This window comes from Ammospiza nelsoni, chromosome 17, assembly GCF_027579445.1.
Source record: "Ammospiza nelsoni isolate bAmmNel1 chromosome 17, bAmmNel1.pri, whole genome shotgun sequence".
NCBI lineage: Eukaryota > Metazoa > Chordata > Aves > Passeriformes > Passerellidae > Ammospiza > Ammospiza nelsoni.
In genome coordinates, this window is record NC_080649.1 from 4,594,621 (window position 1) to 4,609,668 (window position 15,048).

The window sequence follows — 15,048 nt, forward strand, 5'->3', positions numbered from 1 at the left end:
ACAGAATAGCCATGGGCTTCTCTTTATGAGATGTCTGCTTCTGCTTAAGTGGGCTGATGGTAGATTGGAAGCATTTCATTGCTGCTGATGGCAAAGTGATACTTCATACTTCACTGGAGATTTCTGAACTCCTTCAGTCCTTTACTGCTTGCAGTCAGCATGGCTTAGCAGTTGAAGATCAAGGCTAGAAAGAAAATAAAATAAAAAAAAAAGAAGGAGGCAAAATTTCAACCTTGCCTCTGAGGAGCTTCTCTGCCAGGCAGTGAAAAGTTTACTTACTTTCTGCATTAATATTTTGCTGTGACCAAAATGGCTATATCTGCCTTCCTTACAGAGTGAGAAACAGGTGAATACTCTTACACTGTCTGGATAAATGAAATATCATTTGGATATCTTAGTTTAATGTGTAGGTATCATGCCCATCAGCAGGGCACTTTGTATGTTCGAATACTGTACCAGTAAGTGTCATAATTTTCACAAAGGGTTACTAAACTTACCTGTCCCCAGTGCATTCCCAGCCCTGTTAACATCTCAGATATTTGTTTTATGAATTTCCTTTATCAAACTTCCCAGGTTGTCCTCTGCTGCCACAAAATCCTTCAGTTGCCTTCCTTTGGACATCTGGTGGTATTAATTTTGTGGTGAACCTCAGACAAGAATATTCTGCCCAGTTCCATGTCTGGCTACTGGTGTGGCAGCAAGTATTAGTAGTAGTTATTGCTGGGTATTGATTTGCATTTTCCAGCTGCATTGAAGACCATTAATGAGCCACGTAGTGATTGGTTTCTTTTTCAGTAGAGATGGATGTAAGCAAAGTCACACAACCAGGGAGATGCCCCAAAATAGCAATCCTGGAATCTTGTTCTGTGTCCCAGTGGCAGCAGGACTCTCTGGCTGGGGCTGGTGGTGGCTCTTTAATTTTGGTTGTACCTGCTCTGCTTCCTTGTGATGGAAGTTTGGGTGTCTCCAGGTTGTGAATATTGGTGTAGTCTCTGTCCTGGGCATGTAAAAGGTCACGGATTTATGGCTGTATGAGGCTTTTTCCCTTTTGTTGTAGACAAGATGGGTCAACAGGTCCCACATCCTGCAGCTCAGTGGATGCTGTGGCTGATGGAACATGGTGTTGTTCCTGCCTCTGGTGAGAGAGGGGAGTTTGTACAGGAGATTTGCTCAGTACCTTGCTGTGCTGTGTAAGCAAAGAATCCTTCTATCAATTCATACAAGAACTAACCCTGCCTTTTTAAAGGTCATTTCTGTCTCAGTCAGCTCTTAAAGTTCAAGAGGAAATAAACTGCTTAGAGTTGGCATTTTTCAAGTCAAGTGTCAACTTTTCAAGCCCCCGAGCCAGTGAATGCAGAGGAAGGAGAGATTAATAAGTGAGCTGCTTGCTTGATACAGTGATTGTGCAGAAACGTTCCCTTTTTTCTTTCCTCTTTATGGGGCTTTGGAACGAGCATCATTGAAATATCTTACTCTCTCTTTTTCACTTTGCAATGCAAAAGTACCCAGAGCTCTTTAGAAGTGCTTCTTTTCCCATTAGTCCGGTGACAGCGAGTGGAGAGTTTGTCAGCTCTGCTGAAGTAGGACACCAGGAACATTTTATGACATTGCCAATGCCTAAAAGCTCCCCCAACCAGAGATACTTATTATCCAGTAGGAACAAAACTCTCTCTCAGAAAGCAGCTGAAGGCTCAAGTCTCCAGGCAGGTGCCTGCCCTTAACTGCATTGATGCCTTTTCCCATGCAGGGGATGGTGGATCGATAGGGAGATAGCCAGGGGGAAAGGGCTGCATTAATCAGGTACAATGGAGGCAGCAGGGGAGGTGATGAGGGGAGACAGGTGGCAATCGAAGGATGTGTGAGCACAGCCCATCAATTGGCTGCCAAAGTGCCTCTATTGAGTGGGGGGTGTGGGCTGGTGGGGACCAGCTCTCACTGTGCTGATGGGCAGCTCCAGAGAGTGAACTCTGTCTCCCAGTCACTGCCTTGGGGTTTTACTTTTGGTCTTGGAAACTTTGTCTTGTCAATTTGTTTTGCTGGCCCACCTAAACTCCCATTGAAAGTTTACTTCTTTCCTTCCTAAAGGAGTTTGCAGAAATAAACACATTAGTTGCATTGTCTTGTGTTTTGCTTTAAGTAAAGTGACGTGGTGATAACAATTTTTGAAAGTGACAGATAAATCAGCCTTGCCAAGTATCTCTACATAATTACCTGGAAATGTTCAAGCCAGGCTGCATGGGGTTCTGACAGCCTGGTCTGGTGGAAAGTGTCCCTGCTGATGGCAGGCAGGTTGGAATGACATGATCTTTAAGGTCCCTTCCAGCCCAAATCATCCCCTGCTTCCATGGTGTTCCAGAATACCAGAGAATTCAGGGAATTCCATGTGATGTCATGCTCTGCTGGGGTTGAACCAAGACAATGATGAATTGAGGTGCCACATTTCTGAGGGCAGAAACCTCTTGCTGCACCTGTTGAGTCCATGCTGGTCTGTCATCCTGCCCCTCCAACATGGAGCTGGTTGGTGGAGGATTTGTGGTGCCAACTGGCTGATGCCAAATTACATTGAACAGAGTATTTATTTTATGAGTGATGCAGAGACAAAATTAGTTGCCACGTCTTTAAATTCATTTCCTTGTCGCATCTTCACCACAAAATAAGGGATCTGATTTGTCTGCAAATGTAGTGATTTTGAAACCTGCAACTGCTGTATAAAGGCCATTTACATGCAAACCTAACTGGCTTCTCTATAAGTATTCATGACAAAAAGATTGCTTTGAATGTAGTATTGTTTTATTAAACACTTAAAAATATTGATGCAGAAGAATTGATGTAACAGGGCTATAAATGCAGCTGTTCTGGCAGTTCTCCTTCCATGGTGACAGCTTTATTCCCCTTGCCTTGTATTGGTTTATGGGTTCTTTGACCTAATTTGGGGGATTAAAATTAGAGGAAGATATGTCTCTGTGCCCTGCATGTAAATCCTAATAATGTCACCAGTCCAGTGGAAGATTGAAATAGTGCTCTGGATTTCTAGGTGAAACAGGGAAAACAAACATCCACAGGATGTTTTAGGAATGGGGTTAGCAGGGATTCATTGTAAGTCTGATTTGGGCATTTCCTTTTCATGGGGAAAGAATTAGAGCTTGGAAATGGGGTGTGGGGAAGCCTTTTGCCTCTGCATATTCCCTGGGTTTGCAAAGAGAGGGGCTGCACAGCCTCTGCAGGAGGAATGGCAGATATTCCTGTGTGACGGTGGAGCTTGGAAGGATCCCAGTTTCTTTAGTCTCATTATGTGACACCAGATGGCTGGAGATCAGCTCTGCTCTTCTTTGGGGGTCTGCCTGTGCTTATGTACATGCCCAAAATGGGGGTGTGTGAGAATGTAAAATAATATTACTGGGATGAAGGATACCCCACAGTGGGTGTTTTTGGGGCAGCTTCAGCTAACTCTGCTGTTTTGCTTCATTCTTATATATATGGTTTTGCTTTTATGTATTGGTTTTTTTTTTTTTTAAATTTTTTTATTTAAGTACTATTTTCCCCGTGAGAAAAATAGATACTTGAAGCCAAGATCAGGGTTGCAAGGTGAAGCTCTTAGGGGGTGGGAAATCCCAAATTCAAGTCACTTCACACCTCTTTAATCTGGTTTCCTATAGCATGCAGCATTCTCATTTTGCTTTGCAGAGATGGTGGATTATGTTGACTTAATGAGCAGCTATTAATGCTTTTCTACAGAGAAATTTAATATTTTATTAGTTACTTCTTATGCTAATTCTGTTATACCAGATGTAAACCGAGGAGAAAGCGTAGCCTTATTTTTGGAGATGCCAATATGGAATATTTACAACTTGTTCTTTCAAAGCACCCAAGGCTTCATAGGGCCTGAGTTAGCCCAGTGTTAGTGCTGAGCACCAAGGGCTGCTTTGGAAAGGTCATGGTACCACCAGGAGCTCTGGCAGAGGCAAGAATTGGAACCAGATTTTTTGGGAGCCTTTCAGTTGCCATAATGTGAGACCATTCTCTTCAAGCAATTTCTGTGCTCCATTAATCTTCCAAATTCTGCAGCAAATGAGGCAGAGATCCTGCAGAAAACAGATGCAGTTAGCAGTGAATCCTGATTTGTTGTTGGAGCATGGTAGAAAAGATCCTACGCTACCATGAGATGTTGCTTGTGCCCAAAGACATGGTGGCACTTCAAAAATCCATGGTTACAGGTCAGGTTATTTGGTCATGGAAATTTCAAGATCTTTGCTGAATTAAAATGCATCCATATTGAGGATTTGAGGATTAGCAGGTCTGTTACAATGCTGTACTTAATATGGCTTGGATCCTGGTAGACTGCTTTGACACGAGCTGAGTCAAAGCAGGTGGGAGGCAGATATGAGATGGAGTTAAATTGGTGCTTGTGGGAAAGGAGAGCCAAGAGCAGCAGTCTGGCAGAGTGCTTGTCACAGATAGCTGAGTGACTTTGCAGTCATTCCTTTGCTTTTATCTGCACCAGCGTCCCATGGGGAAATGCTGGGGGGTAGCACTTAATTGTTTGGGTTTATTTGTTGTCAACAAGTAACACTATGAATTCTCTTCTGAGTCCCTAGTGAAAACTGAGACAAGTTTTCATCACATAACCTGGAGGGGTTTTCACTGACAAAAACCTGATGCTGAAATGCTGAGCTGTAGCTCTGGATTTTAGTCAGAGTTATGGTGAGGGTCCATCACTGAATTGTTCTGCAAGAAATACCTCAGACAATTGTGTTTCTGTAAATTTGTTCAGGTAGTCTTAGGTTCAGATATTAAAAAAAAGAAAAGTGACTGAGCAGTAATATACAATCCTCATTTCAATCCTCATTTCACTGTGGAGTACTGTAATGCACATTGGAAATGAGGTCTCATTGGAAAAGGTAATTTGAAAAAGATCCACAGAACCTTCACAAAGCTGTAATGAGTCACCAGTCTGTGAGGACTCACTTGCTATATTGCAGTGGAGGGTTTAATGTTTTGTTTTTCTCATCTAAACACTTTGACCCTTCTTATTTTATTAAGATAAGCCATTATCTAGCTGTCAAGAGCCTAGAATTTCTGCAGATTTGTTTGCTGACAAGTTGGTTCAGCACGACCATTCTCCTACTCATTTCTTTCCGCACTTCAAGCAAATTTTCTTTTTTTTCTGCTCCTCTTTATCAGTTCTTTATTCTTTAGCGCTCCTCAGCTCTCATGCTATTCCCAGATGACTTTCCCACTCTCTGGATAAGCGTTGGTTGGAATGTATAACAGAAATTGGAAATATTCTTAGTCACTTGTGGTGTTCATGTTACCAGTTGCTGCGCTGGAGAGTTGCCCCAGTGACTTCACAGCTTACTGGGAGAGACAAGAGTTATTATGTGCACTTTATAAAGCAAATAATATTGGATTGGGTTGAGAAAACTGTGCAATGCCTTCACTTGTGACTGTGCACCAAACTGAAATCATTGGGGTTTGTATTTGGGGCTGAGTGGTGGGGAAGGACTGAGGTAGGGACTTAATCCCTATAGTGAAGGAGCAGTAGGAAATATTAGTACAGAACAGAGTGAGAAGTTTTGACTTTCTTCATCATATTTAGGCACAGCCATGAGCTCCTCCAGCTCACAAGTGTGATCACAGATTGGTAACTGGTGGGGCCAACTGCATTATTTATTCTGGTTCAGACTGAAATGAAATCATCGAGGGCAATTTTCTGTGTCACACTTCAAGGTCAGATGAGAGTATTTATTATTCCTTCTCTGTTTATCTGTGAATGCAAATTGAATTTAGTGATTCAAATTGATGAAATGTTAGAAATACAAAACTCATCAGAGCCGACATGAAGAGCAATTACTGGGTAGAGCTGGCCAGTGACTTCACCAGCCCATGTACAGGCCTCTGTTTAGATTAGTAATTATTTCAGTCTTTGGGTTTTTTCATTCAGAGTTTTGTTCCAGTTGTTGTCATTTTTGTTTTCAAAGAAAAAAATGTAATAACACTTTGAAGCATTTAGAATTTGAATTAGATGATGTAAATTAAGCCAGCTGCAGGGAGAGCGCTCACATCCTGGCTGGAGAAAAGGTTTCCTTTCAAAATTCTTCCTTGGATTTTTCTTTGAGGGCTTGTTTGTTTATTTTTCCTCTCTCCTGTGACAGTACTCTTTCTCCAGTATTTTATTCCCTTGTGCTGGATGCTCAAATCTGGGTGAGGGGTGATAGGGAGGGGAGCAGACATTTGACATCTTCTGGTGCTGAAGCTCCACAGATTCCCTTACTGACAGCATCATCCACAGGCTGACCTGCCTCACTGTCCAGGGTTGGCAGGAGAGTCAAAATGAGGAGCTGCAAGGTGGAGCAAGTGAACACAGCTCCAGATGGAGTACTGGGAGTGCAGGTGCTCCTTTCCCAGCTCCCTGTGATGCATTTTGAGCAGCTCACTGAACATCTTGGCTTGCTGTGGTGGGTCAGTGTGTGCTCAGAGGGTATCTGTGGGCATGCTGTTCCCTGCAGTGTAGGAAAGTGCACCTTAAACTTGTTCTTATCACAGAATGGGAGTGGAAAATCCTTTTCAGTGAATGCCCTTTTAAAGTAGTCCCTCCTCCGTACTTGCCAAATGCCACATGCAACTGATGATGCAGGGAGAGATGACACATGTTGTACTGGCTCTATGCTGTGTTAATCATCCTAGAGGACTCTTGTTTTAAACTTCTGCTTTTTAATTACTTGCATTTTATTAAGAACATTTAGTATTTGCCTCTCTCCAAGCACTGCAGAGGGAATCTATTTGTTCAGGGTGTAACTGATGTCTGACTTGTTGAGGATTCAGAACAAGAGCCATGAGCATCTGCACATAGCAAAGGCCCTTGAAGATTTGTAGGCATAAGCTAATATTAATCACTTTGTTTATTTAGCTATCAGAAGAATTTCTCCTGCAGCCACTGAAGGCAGCAGCATTTTCAAGTAGTAAGTGCACAGCCAGGAGTGTGGGCTCAATGGTTCTTAAATGCCAGTACAAGTTTTATTTGCCAAATAAATGCCTTTGGTAGAAGCTTTGGCCTTATGAACACTTCAGGTTTAGAAGCTTAGGAAAAGGACATTTATGCCTGTAGTTACCTCCCCCTTGAAATATTTTTCGTTCCAGAATTTAGTGATGGATGTTGAAACTATTGATGTTTCCACATGAAACCAAAACTAACCACAGACATTCCTCATTTGCTGAGACACTGCTCTCATTCTCATCTTGATGGTGATGTGGAAGGCATGTTGAGGACTGTGATTCTCACCTTGAGTGGCTGAATCAGTGTCTGCTCAGGTGGAGCCACCCTGGGCTGTGTGTTTGGAAATGTTCCTGGGCTCCTGTGGGTCACTGCTGTCAGCACAGCCCTGTGTGTGTTGACCCTGCAGTGGAAGGAAGCTCAGGGTGCCTGATATGAATTTATTTCAGTGAATCTTAACACCTGCCTGTCAATTATGGCCATTGTACTGGGGCTGGGGCAGAAAATGTGGGTCATTTCTTTTCTCTAACTGCTCACTTTGGTGGAACTGTGTTTCCAAGCTTGATGGTTACACTGCTGGTTAGGGAGTAAAATTAAATAGTGTCTCACAGATAAAACATTGTCAGTGTACCAATAAAGCTCCAAATGTCTGTCTGCTTCTTACCCATTTCATCTGGCCACACTAGCAAAATAATTCTCTTTATGTTGTTCCCTCATTATAAATTCAATGTGATTTGAATCTTCCTTTTGTGTCTAGCAGCAAGATGATGTATGATCTGTTTGCTTTTGAATGATTTGTGATTTATGGAAGCCAGGTCTGGTGAGTTATACAGAAGATCTTTGAGAAAATACAAGGTGTGAAAATACAAGAGAAAGTTTGCAGATGTTTGCTGAGGACCTGGGAGAAATAAATAGCAAGAAGAAAGAGTGTTTTCCCACCAACTCTCTGTAGACCATTTCATGTAGTATTTTGTGTAGCAGTATTTCATAGGACTCTCTGTGAGGCACACTTAAAGCTTTAAATAAAATATAGCCCCTGTGATAACTTCTACTAAAGATGTTCATATTTTGTGTCATTTTTCTTTCTGAATATAGTGAGCAAATAGACAACACAAACCTGTTGGCCCTCACATCTCCCACAGTCCCAGGGGCAGGGCAGGGTGCTACTGCTTCCATATAGCCACAGTTCTGTCTGTGGAGAAGAAAGGAAGCAGAAAGAGATGCCAATCTTATTGTAAAAATTTAGTATTTATTTATATATAATTATAGTAAAAATTTAGCACCCAAACTTCTGAATTTTGAGCTGAAACATTTGTAGCACTAAAGTTTTCTCCTTCCTGACGGTGTTTTTTCTGCCTTAAATGTTAAACTAGTTCAGGCTAGTTCAATAAACTAGTTCCATCTGTAGCTGTGTTCTCAGAGCCCCAATCAGTCTTTTCAGCAGCATTTTGTAATGGATCAGTTTTGTCCCTTTTTAACATTGGATGGATATTTTTCTGTTTTGCCAAGCATCACCTTTTCTTTCCTGTCTTCTGTCCCTATTTAAGTCAAACTGTTTTCATCTTCTCCCTTCTGTTTTTCCTTTTCAATTCCCATCCTGGATAGTGCTGAGGGGGGAAGTTGTGTCAGAAATTGGAGGTTGGAAGAATCCTTGAGGGAGAGCACAGGCAGGGATGTCCTGTTGCTATCCACTGGAAAAATAAAAGACATGCTGGAGTTGCTTATGCCTTTGTGTTTTTTCAGAAAACCTGTGGGGGAGGAACTGGAATGAAAATAACATTTTTTGTTCAGCCCTGTGTTTATCAGTTTCCAGTCTGGTTTATGCGCGTACGTGTGGATTCATTGAGATGCCTGCGAGTTGTCAACTTTCAGGAGCGGGTGTTCCTTCATCCAAACGTCTCGCTGCAAAACAATTTCCCCTGCTCCTTTTTGCCTCATTAGCTTCTGCATTAACCCTTTTTGGTGTGCCCTGACACGAGGATGCTGATGGCTGCAGTGAATTTCTCTGTTCAGCTCAGAGTGTTTCTGTGCTGGTGCTGTCACCGTGTTCTCCCCCTGTGCTCGCTCACTGCTCTGCCCATCACACTCTGCTTTTCTCTTTGATGTGCTCTCCCTCCTGGCAGCTGGCCCGGGTAGATACACGTGTCTCATCTTCTGCTGAGCTACAACATGACCCAGACAGTGTTCCTCTTCTAATTGTCGCTGTGGACCCCTTGTTTTCCACCCAGCTTCACACACAGACTGCTTCTGGCATCCTGTTTGCTTTCCTTGTGGTTTTATTATTATTTTTTTTAGTCACTCTGAGGTGGTAACTTGGCTACTGGAAGGATGGAATGATTAAAATAATGTTTTATGGATCACTGGGGGGTGGGCTGGGGGGAGCTGTCGGCTGCTTTTGTCATTTTTGAAGGAGATTATTAAAATGTATCTTATAGCTTCAGTATTCACTGTGTGCCCTCATTGTTCTCAGTCTTTCAAAGAATATTCTGGAAAATGAAGTTTTATCATTAAGATTGCATTAAAGTGGATTACAGAAGGGAAGAGCAAAAAATGAAGAGTCTCAAACAGCTCAGAACAGAAATATGTTGGCGTCTCATTCACTGGGCTGTGGAACGAGGAACATTAATAGGCTGATAAACAGAAATGACTTTTTCTCTTTAAGGCTTAAAAGGTTTACTTTGAACTTGCAAAGATTTTTTAAAATGCCACTTCCCTAAGCTTATGTTGAATGGAGAACTTTGTGCCTCTTTTATTTTATTTTTTAATGCTCATATTGAGTGAGCAATTACTTCTGAAAAGCTATAGGTGTCATCAGGGTGGAAGAAGAGTGCACAAGTCTGGCTTTAAAGGCTTTTGCTTCTGAGCACCTACTTGCAAATCCTGTTTTGTGTCAATAAGAAGGAGCACTTTCCTTTTGGATTTTTCCTTATGGAAGCAGCTCATGCTGTATTTGGTGCAGTTTCTGGAAGAATTATCAATCTGCCCAAAGAGAGAAAGAAAGGATCTCAATAATGTACTTTGGCATGGTGTGGAGAGTTGTGAGGAAGTTGAATTTCACGCCTCCCATAGCAAGGAAACCTATGGTAGCAGTCAGTTCAGGGAGCTTGAGGATTGTCCTTGCTTTCAGAGCCATCTCTGGCATTTGAATTTTAGGTACATTAACATCACATTTGTACTGAGGCTGAAATATAAACAGATGAAGGTGCTATTTCCATGCAGTGGCTGAGGAAATTGCCCATTTGTCTCTCTTTGCTCAACTTCTCTCATGTTTTTAAGCAGTTGTTTTCCAACCTAGCTTGAAGGGTTTGTGTGTGGCTGAATGTCTGTGCTCTCCATGAGATGTGAATCTCAAATATTTTTCATTCTTTTGGGAAGGAAACCTAGCACATATCTCATTTTTCTTGGTGAATGTCAAATCAATCATCATTTGTTGGTCCACTCAACATTTATAGAAATAAGTCACAATATTGGGAGATTAAGAAAAAAGATTGCTCCATTGCCTTATCAAAATGTTTTGCAATAATCAAATGTGAGATTTTTGCTGTTTCAGGGTAATTTATCTTATGCTTGCATTTTTTCCTTTTGTTCTGACTCTAATCAGGACAAAGGTTCTTTGATAAAGAAAAAGATATTTGCAGTAAGGTTTCTGTAGTGTGATTTTAATTGTTACAACACATGTATCACAGTTAATGAGGGTTTTGTACTTATATTTACCCTAGGCATAACAAGGAATGTTGTTGAACAAACTGTAATAAATCCTAAGGCAGAAATTGAGGTTACCAGGAATTAACCCTTCATTTCTGCCCTGTTTTGAGGGCAAGCTTGACAGGCTGCCCCACAGACATGTTCCACCACCAGAGATGTTACTCTTGGCACAGGTGCCCTCCTTAGCTGATTAATTAAAACAGGTGCAAGGAAGGAGTGGTGCCCTGGTAATGCAATTATCCAGTTTCAAATGCAGATGTGAAGCCCTCTTGATGAACCTTCCCACCTGAATACAGCAATGAAGAGACTCTTTCACAGTTCCCAATTATTTAATTGGTTTGTGAATGGTTCCAAATTGAATTGGAGCTTTAAACAGGTTTCTAATTCATTCAGTGCTTTAAAACAAATACTTTATTCTAAGAGAAGGATTTTGAGGTAGGGAGACAGCTGCTTTGGAATTCTTGTGAATTCCTACATACATTTCCCAAAGAATACAATTTGGTGACCTGGCAGTGCAGGTTGTACTTGATTTATGCTAGAAGTGTTCTTTAAGTATTCCCTTTTGGATCTATCTAAACAGTACCTTAACAGTAGTGCTATTTTATTTACAGCACTTTTATTTCTTTTCTTTCAAATATAATGATGAATAAGACCCCTTGGAAGCAATCATAAATTTTCTGGTGGTGTTTCCTGCATTAGAGAAACAAAGTTCTTCTGTTCCTGACTAAGCTGCAGATGTTGAGTTTGATCTTTCTTGATCTTGCTTGCTTGAGGGTTTTCGACTTGTGTGCAACACTTTTATTTCATGTCCTGCTCACTCATTAAATACTTAGTGCAGTCTTGGATAAACTCATCATATTTAAATAATGAACAGACTCTTAATCACAGGAGTGGTTCCACTTTTATTTTGTTATTGATCAAGTGCTTTGCCAGCGGCTGGTGTGTGATGAGCTGCCTGATGTGAGCCTGGGAGCAGCTGCCCCTGTGTCCAGCAGCACTGTGGGGCTGAAGGGCACACCTGGAGGAGCTCACAGGGCCAGGCTGTTCTGGTTTAAGTGAGAATCATGTGCACATCTCAAAAGAAGTGCCAGTCTGCTCCCTCAGAAGACATTTGTCTTCCACCATAGGTTGCTGGCAAGACCAATGTGCAGTAGTGTGGCTGCAATTACTTGCTAAGTACTATCTGTCAGTCAAAGCAGATAATAGTAAACCTGCTTTTTCTTCTCTTTTGTTAGAAAAAAAGGAAAAAATCCGGTGGAACCCAAGAGTGTGGGTTGCTTGTTGAAAACAAGACACGTTCTCAAAGGCAAACTGACTGATTTTGAAACAGATGTGCAATTATTTAAATGTTTCCTACCCGTGAGGTTCCAGTAATTGTCTCATGCTGCACAAGAAGGCTGTCCCTGGGGTGGTTCCTCTCTCATATCTTTTTCTGACAACAGCTGATAATGAGAATGCAGCAGCCCAGTTTCCAGCAGTGCAGCTGTAGGATCAGAGTGACACAGCCATGGTCACGCTTCTCCTCTGAGGCTTTCCTGATGTCTCTGAGAGGCAGCACTCAGGAGTTACAGGTGTGTCCTATCTCTCCTAGTGCCAGGATGCTGGAGAAGGCCAGGCAGCAGCTGCAGGAGGAGCTCCTGTGTGTCCAGAGCCAGCTCTTGGATGAGAAGAAGAAACGGGAGCACCAGGAAGCGCTGGTCAGGCGGCTGCAGAAACGCGTGGTGCTCCTCACCAAGGTGAGCCTGGAAAAGCACATGTCCTGTCCTTATTTCTTTCTGCCAGGTGCAGTCCTTCCTATTTCTTCTTTGTTCACCTCTATAATTGGTGCTACAAAACTGTTCTGGGGTCTTTGCACAATGAGTGCTGTGGGAGACATGGAACCTGTCTTTAGGGCTTCACTGGAATGGAAGTACCAGTGCCTCCTAAAGCTGTGCTCGTGTTCCCCCAGCTGGGCTCGTGCTGTGCTGAGGAAATGTGATTTTGTCTGAGCCTTGGCATCCATGTGAGGGCAGAGAACTGAATCATGTTGTTGCTGGAGTGTTTTGAGCCACTGGAGGGAATTTATAATGGCTTTGGCTGCATTGCCTCCTTTCCTAAAGAGAACGAAGTGGCAGTACCTTGTCAACTGTTCCTGTGGAAAAACAATTTACAGGGAGTAAGAGATTTGCCTTCCTCTTACGCTGGAAGTCTGTTCAAATGTAATGGCAAGCACTAGACCAGTAAATTGAAAATACGTTTTAAGATTCCTTCTATAGAATATATCAAAGGGGTCTGCATCATCCTATATCAGGTGTGCTCTCATGATGAAATTCTATACAATAATTCTGAAGTCTGCAGAGCATTGAAAATTTTATATTAAATTCTGAGAGCTCGCTTTCCACAAAGGGAATAATAATTTGCTGTAGCCAGAATGAGAGTTACTTCACTTTCCAAGAATACTCCTTGCAAAACTTCCCCCATCTGAGCAATCTCCCTGGTGCTATAAAAGCTGCTCACGTAAACGAGCTTATGTGTGTGCAGAAGGTCAGACTCCAGTAGTCAGAGCTCATGAGAGGGAGCCAGGCACATCACCACGTGGGGAGGCAGGAGGGGAATGAGCTGCTGTGGTGCCTGAGCTTTAGACTTTGATTTCCAGTGTCAACGAAAGCATTTTGATCGATTTTAATTGCGCTGCGCCCAATTTTGTGTAATTCCCGTGTCATTGGTGAGCCAAGGAAGCTGTGATGTATGGTGCAGCAAGCAGGGCTCTCGAAGCATGAAGCAGCCACTTTACAAGAGGATATTCCATCAGATCTTCTGACTGCAGAGTTTGATGCCATGGAGAGTCACAGAAGTGCAGAGAGGAAAATGACAGCGGTTCTGTCAGCCTCACACTGAGGCAGGCACTGCAGGCAGGGTGGATGGACCAAACTCTCTCCATGGAAACAGAAAAGGCATCTCCTCTCTCCTCTCAGCTCCCTCCTGCCCCAGCAGCAGGCAGCTCTCTGTGATGTTCTGGTTTGGGATTGCCATGGCTGGATAAGACACAGGTGCATACTAAGCCCTATAAAAACCCTGTTTTTATAACCTTTTCAGCTGTCTGATATTGTGCTGGACTGCTCAGCCCTGAAGGAAGTTTCTCAGATGGTTTCTAAAATATTCCCTTTGTTAACTTATTTCCAGTGCTCAGCAGAAACACTTTTTGTCATAGAACACAAAAATATCATTACTTTTCTTTAAGTACTGGACAAAACCACAACATTACTTTGTCATGTGATGGATTGTACCCTGATTTATATGGAAAGACAAACCTTTGCTTTGTTTGCTGTGCTCCCCCTGAGGAGGAGCATAGGAAAAGTTGGAAGTGTTCTTCATCAGACCATGGCAAATAAACTTGTGTTTTGACAGGGGAGGTTTTCAGTGTGCTCAGTCATTTCTCAACTGACCTGTTTTGAAGGAATAAAGACTTTGCTGTTCTCTGAAAATTTATATTCCATCCAGAGAATGCTGGGGTCCTTTGTGAAGGAGCACATGCATTATGGTACTTGGACAATCTATCCTCAGCACTGTTTCTCCTGCTGGTTGCTCTTCTCATGCAAAATCAGAAGAAAGAATTTCATTTAATTAAAAAAGTATGATATTGTGATTTAAAATGAGATTGAGCAAATACATTTCCTGTCAAAAATAATTATTTTACATTGAAAGCATATCACCTAGAATGGTATTTAATCATCTAATTAGTGGCATCAGTACTGTGGTGTGCTTTTATGTAATTTGAGAATGGAAAAGATGAGTTCTCTCTATTCAATCTTTGTCTTGTTAAATAGGACTGTGAAAATCTAATTTGGGGGAGAGTATTATATATATGATTGAAATGCTATTGCTTTTGATAGTATGACTTCTGCATTTGTGCATGTTTGACCCTCTGCTAGGGCAGTGAATCAGTTCCTGTGTGCTGAGCAAACAGGGCCTGGAAGGCAGCAGAGGTGTTCAACAGTGCAAGTTTAATACTGTAACAGTTTTCCTTTCTTTGGGCTCAGGTTGGAACCTGGAAGTCTCAGTTCTAGAATATGTTTTAAAATAGGAATAGAAAGAAGTAAGTTGTTTTTTTGTTTGGTAACAGCAGGACCAAATATTTCAGTGGTAAATGTACTCTTTTCACGGGGTACTTGCTTTGTCAGTCTGACTCCTTCTCACTGCTATGGCTGCTGATTTTTTCCCCGAGATTGAAGCAATATTTTGTGGCTTTTACAGACTGCCAGTCCCACTTTTCAGTCATGCACAGTTGCTATTTGCCACAGTCTGTCTGTCTTGGCTGCTGTTGTATTTCCATCCCAGTGCATTTAACCTCTCTGTCCATTGCTTCCTTCCTT

General features: G+C 42.1%; 1 protein-coding gene across 6 annotated transcripts in view; it reads left to right on the forward strand.

Moving 5' to 3' along the window:
• Positions 1 to 15,048, forward strand: part of MAD1L1 (mitotic arrest deficient 1 like 1) — a 347,684-nt gene that overhangs the window by 89,010 nt on the left and 243,626 nt on the right. For 5 of the 6 annotated variants that reach the window (XM_059484718.1, XM_059484720.1, XM_059484719.1 and 2 more), the window contains one exon: positions 12,288 to 12,432. The exons of the other annotated variant lie outside the window; for it this stretch is intronic. In XM_059484718.1, coding sequence (XP_059340701.1) covers positions 12,288 to 12,432 — 145 coding nt within the window. The remainder of the gene's footprint in view (positions 1 to 12,287; positions 12,433 to 15,048) is intronic. 6 annotated transcript variants of the gene reach the window in all.